Consider the following 19334-nt stretch of genomic DNA (forward strand, 5'->3'; position numbering starts at 1 on the left):
CACAACGTTCATGTTGTTGGTTGCTGGGAATGCTGTAGTGATGGGTACTTTATGAGGACGGGCACTGTCTTGCTGGAAAACAGCGTTGACGTTCGCCATCGTGGGGACGACGTGCGGACGCAAGATCACATCGACATAGCGCTGTGCCATCAAGTTCTGCCTGATGTGCACCGGCTATGTCCTGGCTTGGAGAGATGGCTGCACATCTAATTTCATTTTCCTCGCCAATTTAGTCCACTTTCTGACTGCAATTTGCTGTGCTCACGTCTTCAGTTATAGACACGGGACTACCATCCTGTATGCAGAGCACGATTCGGGATTCATGGCTGAATAATACGTGTCTCCATTCACCTATGGGTCTTTGTATCAGTGTGCCCTAATATTAAAAATATTAAGAAATTAAGACGTACCCATGGCAAAAACCTTGTAGCTTTATAATATAATTGGAATGGTGGTGGAATAGGGAAAATCAAGTAGTTCAAACACGCCATGTGTTTTCTCGAAATGACACTGGGTAGGTGTTTTTTTTATCAGAATTAAAAACAATTCCTCCGTTATTGGAAATGTCAACCCTCGAACCGTGTGGTTCGGGTACGATGCATAATTTTAATCTAGGTCAAATGTAGACATTGCATCAAAATCAGTTAAAATGATACACCCAGCCTGAACACTCATACTACATATATTGACCATGTTGAACACCAGTGCTTGTCACCGTCCATCAGACAATATGGTCAATACTCATGGAGTTTGTTTATCAACAGACATCTGAATGAGATGCAGACCATCAATAATAGAACCTGTTTGTAGTGGCACTCATTGATAACAACAGGCAACGCAAGAAAGTTTCGACACGTGTATGTACACTTTGTATGGAATCTGACCGGCTAGTAATCTTCAGGTTTCAAACGATGATTGACCAGTGATTTGCATACCCGTATGTTACATTATTGCATCATCGATATGCTGTCAGTCCTCATTATAGAGATACGTGCATGTGGCGGCCTGTTGTTGCACAATGATTAAACAACGTTGTTGGCAGTATCAAACACGACATCTCATTTCACTCCAAGCTGACGTCCCTCGTTAAATATATGCATTCTGCTGTGAAAAATAATCTCGCCCGTGGGCGAGATTTCAAATATCGCTCTAAATGATGCCAGTATAAATTGTGCAGCTTTCTATTGTAACAAGGTCCGGATAAACCAAGTTTTACTGTTACTGAGTTTAAATCACGTTCAAATCAATGCCTCTGGATCATATTACTCTTGTAAAAGTAATATACTGTACTTCATTCTCTATACCAAGATAGGTTCCACTTGGAGATACATCACCAGATGCATTGCACAGTTTTCTCATTCAAGAGTCATAGTATATGGCAGATGTTCCATTGCCTAAGCGTAATGAATTCAAGTCCTTCGCTGTATCGACAAGCAACATTCAGCGTCTGCAAATGCAACACATGGTACAGAGGACAATGCGTATATTTTATGGTGAAGCATAACTTCCAAGGTGTCTAACAATACCAAGCGAGATATGAAGATTGATTTCGAAACGAACCATGGTTTGAGGTTGGAACGAGGGAAGTCATTTTGTTGTTAACAGCGCGCGCGCGAGAGAGAGAGGGGTAAGGATTTTTCCTTTCAGTGGATTGATATTTCACACTTTCATGTTCAGGGGTCGTTTTCGTCCTCATTTTAGCTTATAGGTTCGCAGGTCTTTAGTTTTAGGTTTTTAAAAGAAATTGAATTAATTCATAAATGTTGGTCATGTAGTTTAATGAATATGTTTTTGGTTTTGTTGTTGTTGTTTTGTTTTGTTTTTGGGGTACTTTGTAAAATTTGGTCGTATGAATAAATACCTGTGGTTATTAGTGGCAACAATGAAAAATAAATAAAAACACTGCATAAAATAAATTCGTATTTTCGTAAAACTGTAGACAATCTCTAGATGCCAGAATAGTACCTTAAAGGCACATAACGCCTTTGAACCTGTGATTTGCATGCATTCACACATTCAATAATGGAGTCTCCCAGGGAACAATGCTTCAATTTATATAGATAATATAACTTAGACCAGTTATGCCAGAAATTATATGAGCACACAGTCTTAAAACATTAATGTAATGATACACCACTTCAATATTCCTAAGGATCTACGTTCCGTTGTAGGTGACGCATAGCCGGTATTTCATATTGTTTTGTCCAAAACGTGCTACTAGTTTTATCTTTCAACACTAGTTTTGATTGTAATTGTGATAATCTAGTTGTTTTACTGTCCTACGATGACAGGTTTTTATAATATATACATATTTCATTTCTACATCAAGCATGTCCTCGTCACGATATGGCTGAAATATTGCCGATGTGTCGTTAAATATTTACTCAGTCAGTATGCCTAAATAATAGTAAATATATTGGGAACATTTTTTACGGTAAGACATAATTTCCCACCTGAAGAATGAATTCTTCGTAATAAATCTTGCGCAAGTAGTCTGTTCATATGAGAGCATCACCAGCTGCCAAAAAACTAGTTTAAAAAGGGAGATAATTTACAATTCATGATGTCTAATGATGCAAACCTCTCATAAATAGAGGACGTTTCAACGTTTCTAAAAAGTATATGGTTTACTTTGTTCCTAATTTCAAATGAACGCAGCACAAAACAAATCTGTACCAGATCACACCTCTAGCAAAGATTTAGAAATACTATTAAATCCATCATACACCCATGACACACAAACATTGGATACAACTTAAAGCTTTGTAATCATAATGATATTCAGGTTTCTTACATGTCAAAAGATCTGTTTAGACAATGTCTACAATATAAGACATGTTTCAATAAAGGCATCTCTCTGGGAAAAATGGAAAGATGTTTCAGCTACAAATTATAACAAATCACCACTCACGGTGAATTTCGTAATAATAAGAAACATTAATTATGGTTTAAGGTAAATTATAGATATATTTTGTCAAGAATCCTCTGGTAACAGATCCATAAATTTTCAAAACTGATTATGGAAATCTAGCGAGGTTCTATAGAAGTACAAAAGTAACGCCCCTATGCTTGGAAATGATTGAGCATTGAAAACTGAACTCAAACTAATTTCAATCAGTTTGTGACAACCTGGTTGTTATACTGCCCTTCGATTTTAAAAAGTATAAAAATATCCATTCTCAGCTTTTGTCGTCACGATATGGGTCAAATATTGCCGATGTGACGTAACATTTAAACTCATTCAGGGAGGTAAGTTTTTTTTTCTAAGGAAATATTGAACTACGCACAAATAATCATTTGGGGTTTTTTTGTCATTATCTGTCAGCGCCATTAACCACCGGTTTCCTTGGTTATGTCATCATTAATACCTAGATTATTTCTAGGCTTCTACTTGTCCATTGTCTTTACCAGTTAGCGCTAATTAACAATTTACATCCCTTGTTGTCTTATCACTTCTGTTGTTTCAACCCTAGTCGAAGGCTCGGGTTAGAAGTGGTCATCAGTGTATCTGTTTCCCATTGTTTCCCAGACACGATATAATCCGGAACATGGTGTTCCTCAAAATACAGACGCTGGCTTCCATAAGTGTTTGTCTTTAAATGCATCTCGTCTAAATTAAGTCCAAAGACCTAAAACTTTATATTGGGTATGTGAGATAACTAGGCAGATACTTACCTGTTCCATCCGTTTTATGTTACAGCAGATGGACAGATGTTGGATTTGGAAGACAATGAATCGTGTGCGCTGCTGTTCAAACTGAGATTTCGATAGGCGCTACACTTCTTATGGTTGTCATGTGCTATAAAGCAAACAGTGTGTTTGTGGTCATCTTCTTGGTGATGCTCCAACTCTGTGTCTCCATTATGTTGTACATATTTGGATTACAAAGATTTAATACCAAGAAAACCTTAGGCATGGAAACATATCTCAACCAACGTGACCCGAAAGAGGTATATTACAAGGACGCCATCGGTACCACCGTAAATCTCCATAGGTTGAAGCGAGGGGAGACTGATGGATTGTTAGGCGTAGCTCTGGAAAATAGGTTGTTATGTAAAAAAGTTTCGCAAGTCGATCTCCTCCTGGTTGTGCACAGTGCTGTTGGCAATCCCGATCGCCGCCGTATAATTAGGACTGTTTTTAAGAAAGACCCGATGTACAAAAACTACACCATTCGACTACTGTTTCTTCTGGGTTTCAAACGTGATGCCAAACTCCAGGATAAGATCAACCAAGAATTCAGCCAATACGGAGACATTGTCCAAGGTCGGTTTCTGGACACTTATAGGAATTTGACGTATAAAGCTGTCATGGGATTAAAATGGATCAGCCACAATTGCAGAAACGTGAGAAACGTCGTCAAAATCGATGATGACGTTTACATGGATCTTGACAACTTCTTCTCACACATATATCACAATATAAACTCCACAAACCACATCCTGTGTCGGGTTTTGTACAGTCGTCATGCAGTTAAAGTAAACAGACGAGGAAAATGGGCTGTGCAGAAATATCAGTTCAGACATTACGACACTTTCCCAGTGGACTTCTGTAGTGGTTTCGCGGTGACTATGACGGGTTCCATGATTCCAGCTTTGTATAAAGCATCGTTACTTGTTCCCATCTTCTGGGTCGATGACGTCTTCATGTATGGCATGGTTCGTGGTTTCATTGTCACTTTGGATAACCTCAATCCTGAATTTTACAAACTGAAAAGGAATGAAATTTTGAAATGTTTCAAAGAAGATAAGAAGTGTAAAGTTGTATTTTCCCATGTTTATTCCAGTTTGATTATGCCCCTATGGCAATGGCGACAGGAGTCTCTTGGTCACAGTGGTTCTTCATGATGCGATTAGCTAGGAGGTCATTGAATGTGTTGTTTTGTGCAAACCCTGATATTTGGGATATACATAGCTGCTAACATTTGGGTTTGGATGGTCTTCGGATACCTCTTTCCGGGCGATTCATCTCTGAGTGAGTGAGTTAGTGAGTGAGTTTTACGCCGCCTTTAGCAATTTTAGATAGGGAAGATCTGCTGGCAAGAAGTCTTTTTTCTTGAAAACGAATGTCGTTTTGACATTTAACTGCCATTGTTTCCCCGTTTGTTGAGACTGAAAGATTAGGTACCAAACTGCCCAAACTGCCGACTTCAGAGTGAATTTGTGACTGCATTTTTAAAAGAATTAGATTTGTTAAATGAATTGTAAATAGATACATATTTTATGATTGGAAGTTTGAATTATTAACTAGGTTATTAGGTGCTATATCCTCGATGGGTGGTGGGTGGTGGGGGTTACAGTACCATAAACATATGAAAATATTGTCCTCCTGAGAGGGTAAGTCCCAAAACATTCCAAGTACATGTAAACTCTCCACTGTTTTTAATCGTAGTATGTATGTAATTTAAATTTTTGGCTAGATGTGTCTAAATTCCTAACATCTGAAGGGATGGTGTAAATTAAGTTAGGGTCCATGCAGGAAGCAAATGTACTGTAGTGCCCATGGTCCATCGTATGGTGATCTAGTTTCAGTTTTATAGCCCATTTTTATACTGTCTTGTCCACATTTGAACTCAAGTTTTAGAGACGCTAGTTTTACTTATAAATTACTGTGATATGCTAATTGGTTTTACTGTCCTTCTTTGACAGATTTTTATAATTTACATGTATTTCTAGTGGGTTTACAACTTGTTTTAGTCACGATATGTCTGAAATATTGCCGATGTGACTTGAAATGTTAACTCACTCACTCACCTAAAATACCACACACACACTCGCGCATCTCTACACTGAGATAGCGGAGAGGTGACAGAGTAGGTGAACAACGTTTGAAGACGAAAATTCGTGAACATACATCTACTAGTGTGAACATTCGCGCTACTTCGTGCTAAATCTGCTTGTTGGATCTCTTATTTGGCATCACTGTCCACAAGTATCCATAGGATACTTGCCGTAATGAAAACAGCGAAAAGAGAGGATGTATCAGTGCAAGGGATTAGTGCAACCTGTGCACACGTTTAGATAGGCTGCCAATTTGATGAACATACTAATTACATTTAAAAACAAGCATAACTCGTTGTTTTGTTTGTTTGTTTTTTCAGTTACTTGCACGGATATATTCGTGAAGAAATGAACAAATCGGAAAGTTGAAGAACCCTGCGCATAAGTACTGCAAGATTTAGCAGGATGCGAATACCAGTATTTTCATAGACCTTTGTTACTGACAGCAGAACTCTGCTCCACTGAATTGCTGCAAGATACCTATAAACTATTATATTTCACAGACATTATGGTTCTAAATAATCATCACCAGAATCTGGATTATACATAATGTAATTTTAATAAAAAATAGCAACATCTTAAAAGGCTTACTGCAAAGGAATTTGTATAGTACGTTTGTATGTGTCATGCTTAATTCCTATTCTATAAGCTACATGTCACCGTGCAATGTGTCTGATAGTACATATGACATCAGTCTCTGAACAAAATGACTGTCCGTCCGTCCGTCCGTGAATCATAACATGTGTAACAGCTTGGACAGATGACAGTTATTCAAACCTACATTTTTTCCATTAAATTGCGGAGATAGAGATCATTGGTAAACTGTACAATTTCAAATGTTTGGCGCACTCTGGGTACAAATGAGGCAACTGTATCCATGTAATATTTAGAGAAACACACGCCAAAATAATGCGTTCGTGTGTCTTTTTATTTGCCACAGTCCATCCACAGGCGTGGGTGATCAGTCAAACCGAAACAAAATATGCTGGGGAAAACAGGGCATTTTATCAGAACTCAGTATCACGAAAGGGTCTGAAAATAGAGTCACAGCTCATTAATGGGGACATGGTAAAACAGCTAGGAACATCTACTAGTAATTGCTTGTGGCCAAGTGTAATCTTGCAAGTTTACCAACGCCGAATATTTGATGAGGAATTTTTACGAAAGAAACGTTTTGCTTTAAATGCCAAGAATGAAGTGTTGTTTTGTTTGTTGATTTGTAGGCAACTCAAAGATATTTCTAGATAATATATACACATCCGTAACCTAAATTCGTGGAACGCGGAAATTGCTATGCCAACTCGTAAATTTTGACTGATGTCAGGAAGCGGTACTTATGATGTACATACAATGTCACGCTTCCTCACAAAAAAGTTCAGAATCTCTACATTACACGCAAGTACACTACATATAAGTTTCCAACATTGAAATAAATAGCCCCAGATCACTATTACCACCATTGCCACATTTTATTTTTACAAAATGTCAAGAAAAGAAGATACCTTTAGCTCTAACCTTTCCACTTCTCGTAGTCTGCTTTTCTTGGTGTCAATACTTAGTGGGCTTTCGTACATGTAGAGATGTATAGTAACCAGCTACGTAATCCACGAAACAAGGTGACGTCACATTTTGAGGGCACATAAATGGGCGATGATTGCAAATGGCTTCCGTAAATAAACTTTTCATTCAAGAGTGGAATATTTGGCATTTTCAGTTTGCTGAATGAATGATCAAAATATTCAGGGCGTATACAAAATGAAATCATGCTGTTAAGATATCAATTCCGTCGCACCGCCGCTATCTCAACGAATCAAGGTTAAATTTCTACCATGATATCCACATCATGCTGACACCCAGCTTGGTATATGCCATTATCAGCATCTGTCTTGGGGGATACGATCGTATGTATCAAACAAGTAAGAGAGAACTTCGTAAGTTCCCTCTTCTGACAACACGGGTTGGTGAAAAGCAATTATTAACCAACATTTGTGAGGGTCCAAATCGGGAACCTTTGATAATGAGTAATGCATATATGCATATTGAGTATCGTGTCAGTAAATCTCAATGGTATTGTACACAACACAGTGTATGGGACAAATATCAACTGGTCTCTGCATAAATCGTACCTCTCAATTTACATATAGAATTCAATACACGCACTGAAGTCGTTATAGATGTTGGTAGACGTGAAGAGTGAGTGTATTAATCTTTAACGTCACATCGGCAATATTTCAGCCATATCGTGAATAGACGTTAAGAGTGCATCAGGCATATTGACAGACCTCGCTCGGCTGTCGTCAACTGCATTGTTCCGTCAGAGATTATCTGGTCACACCAGCTGTGTGCAGCACAGCGTATGTTCAATGCAGGGAAGCTTCCGCTTGATCTATGTTTACTGCAAAAGACTCATTGACCAATATCCAGCGTTATAACTAATTATGACACTGATGATAGATGGACAAGTAATGGATTTGTATGGTTGAAAAGATTCACTTTCCCATGGACGTGACTGAAATCCGTCCGTGTCCTTAATTGATAGCATTCACCTTGTACGAGTGAATATATATTTCCATATAGTGTATCTATTTCAACATTTCCCATTCCCAGAGACATCGCGCTTTGTACAACGTGGCAGTATCCTGGAGGTATTATGAAAGCAAACCATGGATAAGTTTATTGGTGTTTCTATATCATAACTTAATTTCTGACTTTCTCCCACATTAGACAACAATTGATAGATCGAATATTCAATTTGTAAGATGTGTGTCCTTCACAAAGTGTGTTGTTGTTTGTTTGTGTGTGTGTGTGTGTGTGTGTGTGTGTGTGTGTGTGTGTGAGTGTATTTCATTCTCTGCATTTGTAGGCGCTACTTGAAATTAAGATGAACGCTATATTTGTCGTATAAACTGATTATTTTCTGTCAAAAAAGAAGCGAATAAAGTCTCCTATATTTTATTTGCACCATTAGACTACGTTTTTTTTCTAGTGATTTGCCTTTGCCTGTGGGTTAGCGGGTGCCACAGAGTGAGTGAGTAAATATTTAACGTCACATCGGCAATGTTTCAACCATATCTAAACGAGTACAACTTTGACGTCTTTGACTATCACAGTTTGAATGTAAAAATTGCATTAAAGTAATAGCGCAATTTGGGAATACATAATACAGGAATAGGCTATAGATCGCCAACAACTGAAAGAAGATCACCATACTGGGGACCACGGGGACCTTTGCTACCTTCATGGACCACAGTTGGATTTGGCCAGAAGTAGGCCCAAATGCTCCCCTTCCGAAAACACACCTTACCGTTGTTATTTCAGTTCATACGTAGGCAGAAAAGTACTAGATCAAATGCTATTAGCTGAGATTACAATTGACCACTGAACATATTTTAGTGCTTTGCTTAACGCACCGTAATGTGTAAATCACATGTTGTATCACAGATACACAGCAAAAATATCTTACATATGTTGTGTAAAATCAACACACTAAGGACGAGCAGAATCATTATTACTAAACGTCACATCAGCAGTAGCATAGTTGTTATTGTTTGTCCAGACCTTATGGAATGTTGGTGATTAAATGAAAATGGGTGTCGCCTCAATGTCAGCATTTTCACCTTACTGATGGAATGCCATACAACGACATCCTAACCATTTTAGTTCACTGTAAACTGATTCGCATTTATCGATAATGTTAAATATCTACTTGATTTTTACGGAATGTGGAAAGGATAACCTAATGCTCAAATATATAACGAGCCTGCGAGCATACATGTGTATGTGCTTGTGTGATCTCTTGACATGCATTATATTCTCAAATCTCAAGACACCAGTGAACGGCCACCTCCTCGTGGTGTGTGCAGGGTAACGCTGAGAGCCGTTTACCCTCGTTGTGGTCCACCGACCCGTTTGCTGTGCGTTGCGGCCCTGTGTTGGTGGAGGAGGGGATCCTGGTGTTAAAATTTGAAAATTGTATCTTTTTAAGTCTTGGCGAAGTTTTGGAGCTTCTTCATTTCAAGTATTCACTTTTATTTTTTTGAGTCGTATGCCCAGAAGGCGGTGGCTCATGGACCAATCTGGTGGAATGATTACACTTCTATTTCCTTCTGCTGGAGTATATCATCCGGGTATCCTTGGTGCTGCAAGCTGGATATGCGCTTGTTTTTAGCATTGTCCTTGTGATACTCCGTGGTGGGTTGGGAGCTCGGATGACGAAACAATTATAAGTTCACTATGGCTTACCAAGCTCCGTCGAAAACGACACGTCGACAATGACGATGAAGAGAATGAATCCACTGTGACGGAAAATTGGCCACGTTTCCTTGTTCTTCATACTGTTGACGAGACTCCACTCAAGTTAAACCCTTTTGTTATTTCTAAGGGGATATATGGTATTGCAGGCGATGTTAAGAACACCGAACGATTGCGTTCAGGCTCTCTACTGATTGAATGCAATCTAAAACAGCAGGCCTCCAACCTGTTGACACTGTAAACTTTGGCTGGCAATCCTGTTTCAGTCACTGCCCATAGAACCTTGAACACTTCTAAATGCATCATAAGAGACAGAGGCCGTTTGTTACCTGAGATGTTAGAGCTGGACATTGTGTCCGAAATCACATATGTCAGACGATTTACTACCCGGAAAAAGAACGAACCGATGAACACAAACATAAACCTTTTATCATTCTCATCTCCAAGTCTCCCTCAGTCTGTTAAAGTGGGTTACTGTGATATCGCAGTTGCAGTCTACATCCCAAATCCATTGAGGTGTTTTCGATGCCAAAAATATGGTCATGGAATTAACACCTATGCACAGCCAGTGACATGTGGTCATTGTAGCGAGACATTTCATGTAACGGAAGACTGCACTAGCACTTTAAAAAAATGCACAAATTGTTGATTGTGGAATCAACAGTACCTAATGCAACTTATGCATCAGTCGTCAGACTACCTTCTGAAACCATGCCTAAAGTATCCACTTCATCAATTGTGTGTCAAACAGACCTGATTTGGGTTAACACTGATAACCCAAGACTTCAGAAACAAATGTGAATGCCCGTGTGATATCTACAGTTCAGGGTGAAGAACAAAGCTTGTCACAATCTACAGAACAGACTCCTTCTGAAACAAATTCAAAGTCTAAAAGTACTGTCAAACCGAGAACAGATAATGGGAAAAAGATTGTTAGACCACCTAAGAGTGCAGAGAATCGCATAAAATTATTCAATAAATATGGTTCACTCGAGGACATGGGTGTGTCAGAAAACATCCACCACAGGCACATAGCTTGTCGCCCTCCAAGCTCCAAGAAAGCGAAGGGTAGATCCCCAATCAATCCACCAAAAAGATAATGTCTTCCAAACATATACTATAATGAAACTGTAGAGGACTGAAGACTAATTATAATGAGTTACATTTATTAGTCCACGATCTGGCACCATCATCGTTCTGTCTACAGGAAACTCATCTGAAGCAGACAGATACTTTTAATTTACGTCAGTACGATGCATATCATTATTTCTCACTTTCGGGTGATAGGGCCACTGGTGGATCCTTAATCCTTGTTAAGCAGAATGTTATCCACATCCATGTACCACTTACAACTAATCTCCAAGCAGTTGCAGTGAGACTCATACTTCATGTTGTTCTTACATTATGCTCACTCTATATTCCACCTTCTTCAACACTTCACCTAACTGATCTCCAAGCTCTTTATGATCAACTTCCGAAACCATGCATTGTAATGGGTGATCTTAATGATCACAATCCACTCTGGGGTGGTACAAATACTAACACTAAAGGTAAACTACTGCAAGATTTTATCTCAAATAATGACCTGTGCATTTTAATGATAATTCAGGCACTTATCTACATCCTGCAACCGGCACCTACTCTTCTCTAGATTTGTATCTTACCGACTCTAATCTACTTAATGAATTTGATTGGTCAGTTCACAACGATCTCTTTCCAACGATTTTATCTGAATCTTCTGCGTCTGATTCTACATCTTATACAAGATGGAATTTTTCCAAGGCGGAATGGTCCTTATTTCAAACTCAATGAACATCTAATCTGAGACCCGAATGTTTCAGTGATATTGCTGATCCTATTCTGGTATTTTTTGACGTTTTAAATGTAATTGCTGATGAGTGCAGAGAAATATTTCCACCATCACCCAACTGTCCACAACTTAAACAGATTGAAAATATTGAATGCAAAGGCGCGTCGTACCTTCAAACAAAGCACGCGATAATCTTGCAGGAACTATGTCTCCAAAATTAATTCACGCACGCCAATGTCCAAAGTGTGGAACATGGTTCAAAGAATTAAAGGCAAAGGTTCAAAATCTACCCTTCACCATCTCAAAGATGGTGATAATTCAATTACTGACAAATATCAAATTGCAAAATTGGCGAAACTCTTGCCAAAAATTCTTTATCGGCAAATTACGTCCCTGAGTTTCAGAGATATCAGAAACAACAGGAGAAGACAAAACTTAAACGTCACAGGTAACGTAAAACACAACTTTGCAGGTTCTGATACATTTCGGTGTGCACTTACCGAAACAAATCATAAAAAATGTCAATTCAGCCTATAAAGTTGAAAAAACGCGATGAAAAAAGCCCGCGAAATCAGAGTTCAAACGATTCACTAAATTTCCCCCAGCGCTGGGGAAAAAAGTGGTTTCAACAGCTGTGCTGCGCTGTGCCCATAACGCATGCGCAGTGAATAGGTACGCGGAGCTTGAAACAGTATGCATGCCCGGAGTATGAAGTCGTGAGCAGTAGTCTAATCTTGGTTGTGTACACAAACAAGTAAATAATCTACTCATTACATACAAAAACTTGTTGATTGTGGTAAGCAGTCTCTGTCACAGAGAAAGCTCAATGTCTGGTTCATTGACACCTATATGTCTGTCTGCCTGCCTGCTAAGGACAATATGCAATACACAGCTTCAATCATTGACCACATATCAGGCTACACGCCATAAACCAAATAAATTGATATATGACTCGTGCACCCGAGTCCTGTCTCTGCCACATTATGTAATTAGACAGGTGTGATACTTGAACACATGACATGTTTTTATGTCTGTGAGTTGCAGACAAACTACATCCATTTTTCTCGGATGACAGGATCTGACGGAAACTGGTGCAAACTCTTGTCAGTTTCAAGTCCTGCTTTGGACTTGGACGAATGGCAGTTTCCAGCCACGCAGTAGTTCGCCACTGAGATGATTTTTGCTTAGATTGAACTCAAATTCAGAGAACATGCATTTATAAAACCCAACATCTCTATATACATTCTTTATGGATAAGTGAGTGAGTGAGTGAGTTAATATGTAACGTCGCATCGGCAATATCTCAGCCATATCGTGACGGGAACATTTAACATTTAAATGGAATGTATGCATATGTTAAAGAATCTCTCGTCAAAGGACAGTAAAATAACTAGAATATCACAGATATACATGTAAAACTAGTAATTATATATAAAACATTTTAGCCAGAAGGGACAACACAATATAAAAACAGGCTATAGATCGCCAACAGTTGAAGGTAGATCACCACACTAGAGACCATGGGGACATACAGTGCCTTTGCTACCAGCATGGACCCTAGCTGAATTTACACCATCCCTTCAGCTGCTGACGATTGTAGTAAATCTTAGCCAAAACTAAAATAACAGAAATACTACATTTAAAACTCCTGGTAAGCTTCAACCCCCTTTGAGGGTACTGCCACTAACAATCTCAGTTACTAATCTAAACTACCAATAATAAAACATTTAATTATTTACAAGTCACTTAATAAATCTAATTCTTTTAAAAACGCAATAATTAAATGATAACTGACATTATTAAAAAGATCCTTCATAGTTCGGGATTTGAAATATGTGTCCCTTGTGATGGAATATTCAACACAGTCAAGCAAGACATGCTTGACCGTGAATCTTTCATCACAAGGGACACAAAAAGGAGGATCCTCACCTTTAAGCAGATATCCATGAGTATATCGTGTGTGGCCAATGCGACATCGTCGCATGATGACCTCCTCAAATCTGGACTGAAACCCAAGTAGCTGTAACCAATATACTGTTGTATTTCATGTAATTTATTGATACCTACTTGAGTGTTCCACTTCTTCTGCATCAGATCACGGATATACGTTCTAATGCAAGCTTTGTAATCAGAGTATGGAATAAGAAGTGGCGTCATAGATTTGTTGAGTGCTGCTTTAGCAGCAAGGTCAGTCAGTGTGTTACCAGAAATGCCTACGTGGCTTGGTAACCAACAGAAGACGATGTCGTATTGGCCAGTAGCAAGATCATTATACAATTCAATAATTTCTATTAAAAGTGGATGTTTACAAGAAATATTTTTAATGGCCTGAAGACAACAAAGAGAGTCTGAATAAATTATATATTGTTTACGTTTAGGGTGTCTTTGAATATATTTAAGAGCTGTTAATATGGCGTTAGCTTCAGCTGTGAAAATAGAACTATTATCGGGTAATCTAGAAGATATTGTTCTGGATCCAATGACAGTGGCACAAGCAACTGCGCCATCGTCCTTAGACCCATCTGTAAATAAGGATTTATAATTGCTATATTTATGTTTCAATTGATTATATTCTTGTTTATACTGTAATTCATTGGTTTCTGATTTTTTAAATGTACTTAATGTTAGGTGAACTTGTGGCCTAACCAACTGCCAAGGAGGAGAAGAAAGAAGACGGAAAGGAGCTATATTTTCCAGCTCAATGCTAGAAGCAGAAAGAAATGGCTTAAGTCTGAGCCCAAGAAGCGGAACAAGGGAAGACATTTTGTTATACAAATCCTCATAGAGAGGATTAAAGACACAATTAAATGCGGGATTAGCCTCATTAGAAGCTAATTTTGTAATGTATTGTAAAGATAGTTTGATACGACGTAAGTTGAGAGAAGGCTCATCAGCTTCAACGTATAGACTGTCGATAGGAGAGGTTCTAAAAGAACCGAGACAAAGTCTTAGGCCTTGGTGGTGCACAGGATGAAGTAGTTTTAGGTTGCTTTGACAAGCTCCACCAAGTTTAGATCGGATCAGTGTATTTTTTGTATTTTGTGTAAATTTGATTTTGTTTATCTCCATTTGTTCTTTCCAAATTGGACACTGTTTAGAAAATGAAGAATGGTCGCCTGAGTAGTTGGTGCATTTTTTAAAATCACTGTCACAATCTTCTGTTGTGTGTGCAATGTGCAAGTACTAACACCATGACCAAACTTCTGGCATTTAAAACACCTTAATGGATTGGGTATATAGGTGTCTACATTGATGTGACAATAGCCTGCCTTTACTGATCTGGGAGCTGTTGGAGAGGAAAATGAAAAGAGGTAGGTATTAGTCTGAATGGTCTCATGGTTTTTACGTGTTGTAAAACGCTTAACATATGTGACCCCTTGATCTTTCATTTCTGAAACAATATCAAATTCAGACATGTCGGCAAATAATCCAACTCTATCCCTGATGATTCCTTTGCTTGTGTTAAGTGTCTTATGCGGAGATACTGATTCTGGAATGCCGACGAATGTGGTGGTAGACATCAAGTTAGTAGTCTGTTGTCTTCTGTTGCACTCAACGAGCAACGCACCTGAACGCAAACGTCTGATATTTTTGACGTCACCAGCAATTCCTTGTATGCCTTTCTGTATCGCAAAAGTGTTCAACTTTAGTCTGCTGTTATCTTGAGTCTCAATCACGACAAAACGTGGCCAGTAATCAATGGAAGTGGACAGTCTTTGGTCGTTATCATCTCGATCATTGTCAAGTGGACGTTTTTTTTCTTTGTAATGGGGATTTGAGAAGCCATGGTTATGGTTGAATAGTTCATCATCCGAGCTCCCCCACCCACCACGGAGTATCACAAGGACAATGCTAAAAACAAGCGGGTCTCCGACTTGCAGCACCAAGGATACTCGGATGATATACTCCAGCAGAAAAATTAAAAGATTAATGATTCCACCAGATTGGCCCATTAGCCACCGCCTTCTGGCAATAACAACAAACAACTCTAGGCAATAATAAACAGTAATGTTTTCAAATTCTGTTTCGAAATTCGCCAAGGCTAGAAAATAGAAACACAAAATTCTCAATTTTTTGTGCAACACTACAGAGTTGTAGCACAGCTTGGCGTGACCAGCCGATTGATAGAATCGGGCCGATTCTACCACCCGTCTAGGTGAAGTAAGGGCCAAAGTGGTGTGTTGGGCAATGGAACGCAGTTAAAAGCCCCAGTGCCCTCAACCACCAGGATCCCGTCCTCCACCGACACGGGACGCAACCCACGGCAAACGGGTTGGTGGACCAAATATCCCCCCGGGTCCACTATGGGGGTGTCGGCGAGCTCTTGGCATTACTCAGCACCCACCACGAGGAGGTGGCTCGCCACGGGTGCCTTTATGGATAAGAACTTCTCCCAGTGTACATGATTTTGTTTGACAAGTGCATATGAATCCATACTGAAACGACGCATCAAGTACAATAAAAGAAGTTGTTACCCATAGAGAATCCTACTTTCTTGTGACTCGCCTTAGTTATAAATGCCCATCAAACAGATAGTCTTTCTGTACACAAAATGAGCCCTCAGCGTATCAGCAAATGAACCAGCCAATCGGAAGCCGTCGTTTCACTTGAATGCACAGCCACCCGCTATGACTAGGTTCGATCTCCCGAGGGAGATTCCACTTTTGAATCGCGATTGTACATTTATAATTTTGTTTGTTTGTTTTTTAACAAACAGCAAATTATGTCATGAATAAGTGATAATTGTGATTTAATTATGTTCGAATTTTTGGTTGCATGTGACCTTTAAATTTGAATCAGATAACGGTGAAGACTATAATGAAGTCTTTTCATTACATGAGCTATATACTGCTCTTGAGCAAGCTCATGACACAGCAGCGGGTGATGACAATATTCATTATCAGCTGCTGAAACTCTTGCCTGAACCATGTCTGGTCACACTTTTAGATATATTTGACAAAATATGGACATCTGGAAACTTTCCCCCTTCATGGCGTAATGCCATTGTAATCCCTAAGTAAGTAATACCTAAACCTGGTAAGGATCATACCGATCCTTCCAATTACAGACCGATATCTTTAACCAGTTGTGTCTGTAAAACCATGGAGCGAATGGTGAATAGCAGATTATTTGGATATCTGGAAACCAATAACCTCATTACAAATATTCAATGTGGTTTCCGGAAAAATAGTAGCCCCACTGATCATTTGGTACGTCTAGAATCCTTTGTCAAAGATGCTATAGTGAATAAACAACATGCAGTATCGGTATTCTTTGATCTTGAGAAAGCTTATGATACCACCTGGAAGCATGGCATTTTAAAGGATCTACATGATTTTGGGTTGAGAGGTCGTTTACCTCTTTTTATATCACAGTTTTTAACCGACAGACAGTTTCAAGTCCGAGTGGGTTCTACCCTGTTTGGCCATTATAATCAGGATCAAGGTGTTCCACAAGGCAGTATTTTGTCTGTCACATTATTTAGTATTAAGATCAACAGTTTATCCAAGATTATAATCGATTCCATTAACGGATCACTTTTTGTGGATGGTTTTAATATTTCTTTTCGCTGTAAAAGTCCCAAACTAATTGTATACACTTTTGTAGAAAATATAAGCCTCATGAGGACCCTGAACTATCTTTAAATGGCACTCCCATCAAAGGTGTAAAGGAGGCCAAGTTCTTGGGTTTCGATTCACATTTATCCTTCTTACCGCACATGAAATCACTTAAAGCTAAATTCCTGAAGGCACTAGATTTGTTGAAAATTGTTTCCAACTCAAGGTGGGGAGGTTCTTTCTTTTCCTCCTTGGCAGTTGGTAAGGCCACAAGTTGACCTAACATTAACATTATTTTAAAAATCAGAAACAAATGACTTTAAGTTACAATATAAACAAGAATATCATCAGTTAAAAAACAAATATAACAATTACAAATCCGTATTCACAGACGGGTCCAAGGACGGTGGTGCTGTAACTAGTGCCACGGTCATTGGATCCAGAACAGTATCTTCTAGACTACCAAATAGCAACTCTATTTTCACAGCTGAAGCTAACGCCATATTAACGGCTCTTAAATATATTGAAAGACACCATAAACATAAACAATACATAATCTATTCAGACTCTCTTTCTTGTCTTCGGGCCATTAACAATTTATCATGTAAACATCCACTTTTAATTGAAATTATTGAACTGTATAATGATCTTGCTTCTGGCCAATACGACATCGTCTTTAATTGGTTACCAAGCCACGTAGACATTTCTGGTAACACAATGGTCGATCTTGCTGCCAAGGCAGCACTCAACAAATCTGCGACACCACTTCTTATTCCATACTCTGATTACAAAGGCAGCATTAGAACTTACATCCGTATCTGATGCAGAAGAAGTGGGACACCCAGGTAGGTATAAATGTATTACATGAAATAAAACCGTATATTGGTTACACCTACTTACGTTGTCAGCCTAGATTTGAAGAGGTTATTTTACGACGATATCGTATCGTTGGCCACACAAGATATACCCATAAATATTTGCTTAAAGGTGAGGATCCTCCGTTTTGTATCCCTTGTGATGAAAGAATCAGTCAAGCATATTCTGCTCGACTGTGTTGAGCATTCCATCACAAGGGATCAGTATTTTAATTCACGAACTATGGAGGATCTTTTTAGCAACATTAGTCCTCGTTTAATCATTTCATTTTTAAAGGAATTAGATTTGTTAATTGAATTGTAAATAGATAAATATTTTATAATTGGAAGATTAAATTAGTAATTCAAATCGTTAGTGGCTGTACCCTCAAAGGGGGTTGAAGTACAGCATAATAATTGTCCTCCTGAGAGGGTCCCTAGGTCCCAAAACATTTGAAGTAAATTTAAGTTTTCCAGGTTTTTAATCGTAGAATAAGTGTTCTTTTACTGTATGGCTAGATTTGTCTAAATTGTTAACAGCTGAAGGGATGTTGTAAATCCAGCTAGGGTCCATGCAGGAAGCAAATGTACTGTACGTCCCCATGGTCCTTAGTATGGTGATCTACCTTCAGTTGTTGGCAAGCTATAGCTCATTTTTATATTGCACTGTCCTCTATAGATACATTGTTTTAGGTCTAATCACTAGGTTTACATTGTGTTCTGTGATATTCTAGTTTGTTTTACTGTCGTTCGTTGACAGGTTTTTACAATGTATGTGCTATTAATTCATAATTAATCGTTCTCGTCACGATAGGGTTGCGATATTGCCGACGTGACGTTAAATATTAACTCACACACTCACTCACATCTCAAAAGGTAGTGGAAATGGAGAAAAATGGGAAGTACATGTTCAGGATATAAAACTGTCTCCAAAACATATAGCCTTTACTTTAATAGGTGTTACATTATGTGATACGTTTGGTGTAGCTCACGGGCTTCCTTTGCTGGCATGGCAGGTTTGACAGCTGAAGAGGAAAGAAAACTGATTCGGGATGATTTTGAAAAGAGTGTGACTAATGCA

The 19334-nt window shown here is 38.7% G+C and overlaps 1 protein-coding gene across 2 annotated transcripts; it reads left to right on the forward strand.

Moving 5' to 3' along the window:
- Window positions 1-1483: 1483 nt before the first annotated feature.
- On the forward strand, window positions 1484-6377 carry LOC137287917 (beta-1,3-galactosyltransferase 5-like). Of its 2 annotated transcripts, XR_010957052.1 has the most exons (3): window positions 1484-1627; window positions 3701-4658; window positions 6101-6377. XR_010957052.1 is itself a non-coding variant. In XM_067820290.1 (2 exons), the coding sequence occupies exon 2, from the start codon at window positions 3786-3788 to the stop codon at window positions 4845-4847; it is 1062 nt and encodes a 353-aa protein (XP_067676391.1). In that variant the 5' UTR covers window positions 1595-1627; window positions 3701-3785. The 2 variants fall into 2 exon arrangements, 1 of the variants encoding a protein (XP_067676391.1); XM_067820290.1 differs by lacking the exon at window positions 6101-6377 and having other exon boundaries at window positions 1595-1627; window positions 3701-4847.
- Window positions 6378-19334: the final 12957 nt, after the last annotated feature.

Source organism: Haliotis asinina, chromosome 6, assembly GCF_037392515.1.
Source record: "Haliotis asinina isolate JCU_RB_2024 chromosome 6, JCU_Hal_asi_v2, whole genome shotgun sequence".
Taxonomy (NCBI): domain Eukaryota; kingdom Metazoa; phylum Mollusca; class Gastropoda; order Lepetellida; family Haliotidae; genus Haliotis; species Haliotis asinina.